The sequence below is a fragment of the Malaclemys terrapin genome, chromosome 8 (genome assembly GCF_027887155.1).
Source record: "Malaclemys terrapin pileata isolate rMalTer1 chromosome 8, rMalTer1.hap1, whole genome shotgun sequence".
NCBI lineage: Eukaryota > Metazoa > Chordata > Testudines > Emydidae > Malaclemys > Malaclemys terrapin.
In genome coordinates, this window is record NC_071512.1 from 80,596,569 (window position 1) to 80,606,265 (window position 9,697).

The 9,697-nt window shown below is 43.3% G+C and overlaps 1 protein-coding gene across 1 annotated transcript in view; it reads right to left on the reverse strand.

Annotated features, from left to right (window-relative positions):
- Positions 1–9,697, reverse strand: part of LOC128842498 (calcium-activated chloride channel regulator 1-like) — a 31,534-nt gene extending 21,837 nt beyond the window's left edge. Inside the window, exons 1-5 of the mRNA XM_054038547.1 lie at positions 9,548–9,697; positions 8,201–8,341; positions 7,599–7,749; positions 5,841–5,958; positions 4,578–4,755 (exon numbers count right to left, since the gene is read on the reverse strand). Of these exons, the coding sequence (XP_053894522.1) occupies positions 4,578–4,755; positions 5,841–5,958; positions 7,599–7,749; positions 8,201–8,341; positions 9,548–9,697 (738 nt within the window). The remainder of the gene's footprint in view (positions 1–4,577; positions 4,756–5,840; positions 5,959–7,598; positions 7,750–8,200; positions 8,342–9,547) is intronic.

The following is a 9,697-nucleotide window of genomic DNA, read 5'->3' on the forward strand; positions in this document are numbered from 1 at the left end:
ACTTTATTTTTACCTGACCCAAAAAGGAGCAAAATTAGCCACAATGTCAGGGTATTTCCATACACCTGTGATGGGACAGATAGGCCCCACACTGTCAATTAAAGGGTTAATGAGAGCCCATGGACACAGTTGGCCCCATCCCACTACACCAGCAGCAAATGTCAGGCATGGAGAGAGGAGCTAAAAGGAAACTTAGCTAAACTCAGGGCTTCCCAGGAAGGAGAGCAGAACTGCGCTTTTCCAGAGAAAAGCCTGGTTACAGATCAGAGGCTGAGCCAGCTTGCTGGCCTGAAAAGCTCCTGCTAGAAGGGACAACCAGATGTGGGGGATCAGCAGAAGCATGGACTGTTTGGAGACAAGCCTTGAATAGAAGCGTTCGGTCCCACGCAAAGTTCATTGGACAACCCTGTTTTGAGTTGTATTTTTGTTGTTGTTGTTGTTCCTGATTCCTTTGGAAGGGGTAGGACTGAGCTGTGCCTTTACAGGAGGGCAAAATCAATGTTACCTTGGACCCCGTAGATACAGCAACATACCAGCGGAGACCTGCAGCTAGGTGAGTCATGCCCTGAGGGGTGACAAAGGGGTATTATGGAGGCAGCCCATGCAGAACAAACTTGAGGGAGAATGCAGGCACAGATCTAGCACTGGGGGAAGGGAAGAGGTCAGGACTTAAAGAAGAGACTCCCCAGCAGTATGGACCTGGAGCAACTACTGAAATCAATGGCGGAGCAGCACATCCACCAATTGCAGCCGCAACTGACTTGAGACTTAGCTGCTCAGCAGCAGCAATAACAACAACCGCTGATGCAACAGGGCGTGACCTCACTGCAGCCTCCCATAATGGTCAGGCTTCCACCATGGATCTGGTGGACACGGACCTGGCCGTGGCCCTGGCCCTGGTGCTGATCAGATTCATGAAGATGGTCCAGTGACTTTTCTTGACATTTTTCAATGGGTGGCTGTGGAGCATGTTGGACATCAGAGCACTGAGCAGTCTTACCAGTCACCTACTTGACCAGGACAGAACCACAGACTGCCTATTGTGGGCTAAACCCAGCAATAGCATGGGATTATGCCTCCGATAGCAAGGTTTATGTCTGCGGCAAAGTGGCCATTTTAGACTCATTGGCCATCTCTGAGGGCCTGGCCCTGCATGGTAGCACAGAAATTACAGGACTGAGACAAGGACAGGGGTTCAAGTGGCTGAAATGGTTTCCCTTGAACAATTTACTGGACTTAGTACGAGAAATGTGGGAGGAGCAGGGCCCCCGAGCTGCAAACATTGTGCAGTACGTCCTTGCCCTTTGCGAGAGACTAGAAGCTTTAGGCACCTTTGTAAGGGAGAATCTCCTGAATGCCGAGTGCCCAAGAGACTGCCTACAACAAATGGGCCCGTCTCCAAGTATTCAAATGTGGGGATTGCGTGCTCTTATTGCTCCCGAGTTCAGAGAGTCAAAACTTTGGGCCCATTGGCAGGGCCCTTACAAAATTATTCACCATGTAAACTATGAAATGAGACAGCCTGACAAAAGAGAAACAAAACAAATGTATGGCGTCTGTGACAATGCTGGGAATGAACAGCTGAGCCAGTGCTCTGGATGCCTAAACACTAATTAATTCCCTCCAGAGTGGACCTGACAGGGCCTAATTAGTGGATGAGAATGGGCTGGGGGAGGACTAATGAGCAAATTGACCCATTAACACAGGTGGCAGAAGGCAGCACAGGAAGGCAGGACAGGGAAGAAAGAGGCAGGCTAGCAGAGCCTGAACCAGCAAGGATCTCTGGGTAGAGAGATCTCGTCCCTCTCCTCTTACTGACAGAAATGAGAAACTGAAACCATATATAATAATGGTGTCTGGATCAGTAAGGTGGTGGGATAAGCTAATGTAAATAAAACTCACTAGGGTGTTTGACATTTGACAGCCTCCTAGGTAGCGTAGACAGAGCAGAAGTCAGGAATAGGATGTTGCCCTGTCACAATCTCAATCTCTTAAAGCCATGTAGCCCGTGACTCTTCCGCTTGACAGCAACAATGGCCAGGTCAAAATCTAGGGGTTCATCTTCACATTGCAAAACAACTGGCTCAAGCCCCCATCAACTAATCCAGGAAAACCAAACACCATCCCTGGTGCCTCGAAGAAGCACTACTTCCCCATGCACAAGCACTGAGTCTGTGTATAACTAAAGAAAACTTATTAAAAAGGGGAGGGAACACAGCATTACCTCAGGAAAAGACTGCAACAGTGATTCAAAAGCATGTAAACGATGAGTAAACACCCACCCCACAGTACACTGGGCAGTGTCCTTTGCCTCTGTTTCCTGCCTTAAGGTCTGAACAGAAAAAAGATCTTTCAACTGAGTCTTTAAACACAGGAGAGGGGAGGGTTAAATGCTCGTAAAGACGCTTTAAACAGAGTCCACACCATCAAATAGCAATACCTGTCCCTACTCGTCCCTTCTTCACTTGAATTTGGCATCCCTACCCCCTGTGTAGAGAGTGAGATTGATTTTACGGTGATCCCCTCAAACAGGGCATGCTGACCTTTATTCATACAATAAGGAAAACAAAGTTAATTTTAACCCAAAACTGACAAGATTGATCACTTTGGCAAAGCAGCTCTGTCTGCTGAATGCCATGGCAGAGTAGGTGTGTCTATGCAAATAATCACTGCTCCTGAAGTCTTTTCTCCCAGTTCATCACCAAATGGCAAGGTAGAGTTCATTCAGATCCCAGCTTACACCAGCTACCCTCCAAAACCAGAGTTAGGGCCACAGGCAGCCAACATGTTGGCCCTTGGGATGGTCCTTACTAGGGACAATCAAACACCGGAACAATCTAAGCCCAACAACTGGTACTCTCCAGACTGTGTTTTCTGACCAGCTGAGTAAAAACTACTACACTTCCTACCACATCCAAACTAAGGTTGCACAAGGCTTCAGGACATCACGCAGCCTCTTGCATAGAAGATGAGGGAGATCGTGAAGCAGAAACTCCAGTACATGCTGGACCTTGGGGGAGGGGGGTGACAGAAGAGACCCATAGACTGGAGAAGTCCAAGCATGTTGGTTCTTAAACCCTATGGACCACCCAATTTTGCACTGATATTTAGAAAAGTCTATGCCATCTCAAAGTTTGATGCATACTCCGAGCCACACATTGACAAGCTACTAGATCGGTTAGGTGAGGCCAAATGTATTACCCTTTGGATCTCACAAAGGTATACTGGCAAATCCCACTCACTCTGGAGTGCTGAGAAAAAACAGCCTTTGTCACCTCTTATGCCCTATATCAGTTCCAGACCCTATTGTTTGGCCTACATGGGGTTCCAGCAATGTTCCAACAGCTAATGGACCAGTCCCTCTAGTCCCACAGTAGTTATGCTGTGTTCTCCCTCGATAATGTCATGGTCTATAGCTGGAAAGACTTCCTGAAGCACATGGTTGCTGAAATCTGGTCCCTCAGAGTGGACAGACTAATGGTGAACTCTGCAAAGTTCTGTACAGTCAAAGACTAAAACTACTTACCTGAGATACACCATGAGGAAGGGCCAGGTACAACCTCTTGTAGACAAGGTCCAGACCTTGAGGGACTGTCCACCCCAACCAAAAAAAGCAAATGCTCCAGTTTGGGGGGCTGACGGGATACTACTACCAGTAGTTCTGATCTATCGAGGCCTTTCTCAGTAATCTTCTCAAGAACAGTAGCCTGAGAAAGATCCATTGGACAGAAGCCTGTGAAAAGTTCTTTCAGCTACTAAAGGGTAACCTCTGTAGGGAGCCCATTTTAAACAGACTGGATTTCACTGGGGAATTCCTCCTACACACTGATGCTTCTGAAGCTGGACGGGGGGCTGTCTTGTCTCAGATAGCTGATGGTGAGGAACATCCCATCCTGAGTTGCAAGTTGTTCCCAAGAGAGCCTATTCCATTATTGAAAAAGAGGACTTAGCTGTGAAATGGGCCATGGAGGCACTCCAGTATTACCTCCTTGACAATTAATTCACCCTGGTCATGGATCATGACTCCATGCTATGAACGACATCAACCCCCAACTCACATGGTAATATCTGTCTCTCCAGATCTTCTCCTTCTGTGTCCAGCATAGGACTGTGTGTGCTCACTGAAATACAGACTTTTTCTCTTAGTAGAGGGGAGCTAGCAGGGGAGAGCAGTGCCCTAGGTAAGATCCTAGGTGGGGTGATGAGGCAAAAAGGCCCCATGCTGGTAATGAGAAGGTTGATGAGAGCCTGTCTATCCAGTTGGCCCCACCTCATTGTATCTTCAGCAAATGTCAGCCATTGGAAGGGAAGGACTGGAAATGTTGCCCTGAAAGCAGAGGGGAAGTTTTTTGGGCAGAGTGATGGGTAAAAAGAGGCTTGGAACTGTGAGTAAAGAAAATATCCCCCGTTGTTTGATTCCTGCTATCTTTAGAGTAACAGGACTTTGTGTATATTCTTTGTAAATAAACAGGATTGCATCAAAGAAATACTTTACTCCATCATCAGTTTCTCCTAATGGAAACAACCTACAAGACACTGGCTATCCACTTGGGTCAAAAAGCGGTAACAGTACTTACAGAAGGGAGGCTCTGCATATACATTATAGATGCTGGGGCATTTTGTGTTTTTTCTGGTACAAATTTACATCCAGCTTCATACAGCTTTGTCTGTTCATCAGATTTGCATTCTCTTGTCGTGCAGCTGTTTCCCGTGCAGCTTTGGACTATGTATTTCCCAGTGATATCAGCTGAACACCTAAAGGGGAGGTAAGATAGAAAGAGGCTTAGCTAACAAGCTGCATATAATCAACAAATAATAATCTGTTATTTATTATTTGAATCATGAAAGACCCAAAGTCTCCAGTCAGCACTGGGATTGTATTGTATTAGCCATTGCACAAACACAAATTTAGACACTTATCTCTGCTCCCAAAGAGTTTACAATATAATTTACAAGTGGTCAGAATAATAAAATACTGGTAGACTTTTTTTCCAGAGGAATCTTCAAGAAATCATGTATAGGTTGTGCATCAAACACCATCTGTGTAAGCAGTAACAATGCAAGTGCCTCTACTATTCCATCAATATGCTTCAATCCAGACATGAAGAATGCTCTCCAGCGGTGAGCTGGTATTACATTCTCCATGCCCGTTCAATCATTGTCTTTGTGACACAGGTGGTCACTAAGTTACTAGTTATTCCCCCCCTGGAATGGACTTGACTGAAGACAAGTCTACACTACAGAACTATATGGGAGTAGCTGCGCAGCTGTAGCACGTCTGATGAAGACGTGCGATGCAGAGGGAGAGCGCTTTCCCATCGGCATAATTACTCCACCTTGGCAAGAAGTGGAAGGTATGTGAACAGGAGAGCATCTCTCGTCCACATAGCACCAGAGTGGACAGCGTGAAGTTTGCATCACTTGGGGGGGAAGCTTTCTTGACTTAGGCTGTAATGTAGACCTGTGGTGTAGGCATGGGGCTGATGTGCTAATGAGAGCAATCAACCCAGCAGCTGGGAGCAGTTAAGAGGCAGGAAAGAAGTGCAAGAGGGAGGATGCCATGAGATACAGGGGCTCACCATGAGGAGATCTTTCCCTCTGCCACCCCAGAGAGTGGGCTATGGTGAAGTTTATGTACACTGGTATGTTGCTGCCCAAGGCTGTGCTGATGGACTGGTGGAAGGGACCTAATAAATAACACACTGATGCTTATTAACTTGGAAAGTGTCCAGCCAGTTTGTGGTGGTTGAAGGGTGGAGACAGAAGACCATTATGTGCCAAATGTCATTGAACTATTTAAAATGTCATCAACTGAAGACAAAATATAAAAACACTGGTACCTTGTTGCTTCAACACTTGCTTTTCCAGAATTTACAGACACATAGAAAGGTGCATCATTATTGTATTCATCAAACACCCCCCAACGAAGATGAGCCCATTCATGGACAAAAACTTTGGCTGTGGAAGAGCAGGAGCATATGTGAAATCTAAATACAACACTTTACAGTTTACTTTGTATTTCCGTAGATCATTTCAACAAATTTAGGGCACAATCCTGCAATGAGCTCTGCTTGGATGGACCCCTGCACCCACACAGGACTCACTGTGGGATCCGACTTGAAACCCAAACAGATCACTGTGTTCAGATTAACCCTTCCCGAGTATTAACAGACCTAGGTAAAGATCTGACACCTCTGCAGACAGTAGCTTCTGTCTATTCCTGGTATCAAGCAAGCTGTCTCATGTTACCGATGTCTTTTAAAATAATAATTCTTGGCTCTTATATAACACAAAGGAAAAGGTGTACTGTATATTAGAAAACCATAGAGAAGTTAGTTTAACTTCAGCTCAGGGTAAAACTAAGGATTACTTAGATAGTTGAAGGCAGATAAAGTGTAAAAGGTTAGACAACCAGAATACTTTTCCAGAAAATCAATATATCACATCAAGACAATCTAACCCCTTTCTTGCAGGTGTTGGTAAAGCCATTGACATGGAGAACGTATATAATGTTGTCTACCAAAAGCTTTGAATTAGAGATAGGCCAAGGAAACAGAGCTCAGATCAGATTAAATTTAAGCCAGAATTCAAGGTTTGAGTTCAGTGCTTCCCCAGCTAGAATTTGGGTTTATATTTGACTTTACTGGAATCCAGTGAATTGTTCTAAGGAGATTTTTGTCCCCAAATGCCAGAAATTTGATGAGAAAGACTGTTCTTGTGAGATTTCCACTCTTTTAGGCCTAAAATCTATACATTCTTGATCCAATCTAATGCAGGTTTGTCTTCGATTTGAATCCAAATAGCCTTGCACATTTACCAGGGTTCAGACTCAAGGGGCTGGTTTTGATCTAGCTCACATAAATAATTGATTCTAATTGGGTATGGAACAGAGATAAATAAATTTGACAATATATTGGTTAATGGGCATAGGAGAAAGTTGTTAATAACAGCAGATTACAGTGCACAAAACTCAGGGGTCTCTACTGGGGCTTTTTTATTTGCTTATTAATTGCCTTGCATAGGCAATGCTCATGCAGTCAAAAAAATATGCTGATGAAATCAAAATGGGAATATTGTTAATTCCTTGTGAATGTACATTTAAAAGAAACGTAGTTGGGCAAATGTGACTTTCAGAAGTTCCAGTAAACACCTTCACATCCTCAGAACAGGATCTGCTCATGAGAGTTTGGTCTATTCTAGAATCCTCTGGGACTGGTTTTACCTGCATGCTTACCAGGTTACACCCCCCCTCAACTCTCAGATTAGTTTACTGCACTGTAATGTTAGGATATAGATTATTTCCAAGTCAAGGCAATGATTTAAGAGGAAAAACAACCTTCATTTACTGTAAAAATATGAGCCAAAATTTTCAAGAGACTGGTCATTTTAGGTGCCCCCATTTCTGAGTGTCCAACTTAAGACTCCCCAAGGAAGCCTGATGTTCAACACTTTGTGAAAAAAACAGGCTCTTTTAAAGTTTCGCAGGTTGGGCAACCAAAACTGAGGCATCTCAAATCACTAGTCACCTTGGAAAATCTCGGCCATTGCATATTTATAACAACAAAAGCAGAAAATTAAGATCCAATAGATGGTGCTACCTCGTGATCCATAGATGTTATACAAATTGTCATTTAACAGGAAATCAGGAGTGAAATGAATGTATCGTCCCTTTTCCCCACATCCTCCATATTGCAGCGTGTAGGGATCATCTCCGTACTTCAAGTAAGGATTAGCCACGATAACATCTGCCTGAAAATAAAATGGCCCTTGTTTAAAGAACATCAGGAAATGGAGGTTGGCAGATGATTCTGTTGAATGGGCTCATCTGCAGCAACACTCCCAGTGATTGTTTCCCTGGGTAAGGACAGCAGGACTGGGCACTAGCGGGCAATAAAAATTCTAAAAAGAACAATTTATATTTCTACATTACTGAAAAAACGTAGGGCTTGTCTACACGGTGCGGTAACATGCACTATACGGGGGTGATTTCTAAGGAGCAGCACTACGTTAAAGTGCATCAGGGAACATTTAGTACACACCAGCAGGGTCTACAAGGACTAATTACTGAGCAACACGTTGGTGTGGTTTAGAAATCATATCTCCATAATGTGCATTACTCCACCTTGTAGACAAGACCCTATGTGTTAAGCATATGAACACAACAAATACTTTTGATTTGTAAGGGTGCTCTAAGTCTTACCTTATCATATGACTCTGTTTTCACACTTAAATACTCAGGTTTTGGCAGCCAATGCAGAGGAATTATAATTTTTACAGCCTTGAAAAAAAATCTCTGTTTTGTAGCATTGAACAAGTAAGTAGAAGCCTCTTTGACCATGTCCTGGTAGGGAAAGAAAAGAAATGCCTTATGAATTAAGAATTGAACGGTAGAGGCAATGAGTAGTTTAGCCTTGCCGGGAAACAAGGGTACATAAAGTAACATTAAATATGTGAAGGTATAGAAAGAAACCAACCTTGGCCAAGGGAAGGGCTGAGACAGATTATTTCCCTCATGGAGCAAGGAGAGACTAAATTGTAACGCTGAGAGACTCTGAATTGCTCCTAGGGCAGTAGAAATATACACCGCCCGTTGCTCAGGGCTTATGATAAAAACCACAATCTATCCCTGAAAATAAAACCTGACAGAGAACCTTCCAGACATGGCATTTCCTCAAAAAATTTACATGGGCCTGTGGTGAAGGATGGTTCTGGCCTGCATCAGTCTTTTTTCATTGATCGCTAAAGTGTACTGTGGTGCATGATGTATAAAATAAAATGATACATTTAAGTAATAACCTGTGGTTTCCTTTTTCTTCTCCCTGGGATTCCTCCTTTCTTTGCTCCATTCTATAGGATTGTACCTTTTTCCTGCCTCTACAGTGGGCACTACTGTGTCACTATTTTTCTGTTCCACTCCTCCTTGCTCCTTCCCCACCTCTCTTGAGTAGTTTGGGAGTCACTAATTAATGACTATGCCCGCCTCAGTTTATTGTTCTCTTTCTAACAACTGTATGCTCAATGACCAAATCATGTGAACATGGAGCAAAGATCTACATGGTGACATTGAGAAATGAAAGAATAACTAAAAACAGAAATATCACTATATATACCAAGGATTTTTAAGAAGTCAGTGAATGCCTGCAAGGACGGGAGAAAGGAGGGATAAAAGCAAATGGCAAACATTGTAATGGAGGTGCAGTAAATGGTAATTAAATATCCATGATTCTCTAGTCTAAAATACTCAAGTTTTGGAAAGAAGGTGATACACAGAATCAGCCTGACCCTGAACCATAGTAGTCCTGTTAAACTTCAAGAGATGAGTACACTCATTTAATTAACACCAGCACTTGAAAGAAAAATTCAAGCTAAGAACAAATATGGTAATAATGGATTTGATCTAGCTCCCATGAAAATCAAAAGAAAAAATCTTGCATTGACATTAATGGGGGCTGAAACTGGTCTTTTAAGATCACTGCTAATCTAGAGGTTGAAATAACTAAGAAGTCTGAAAGTCACTGAAGGACATTACATATACCAAAGTTCTTACCTGTATGTTTCTTATGATATTGTGATCTTCTGATAACTCAGGGTTAATTGCAATAACAATATCTTCATAGCCACCATTTTTCAGCTGAACCATAGAACCTCTCACTACAAGTAGCAGAAATAAAAGAACCAAGCTCTTGAATACCCTCAT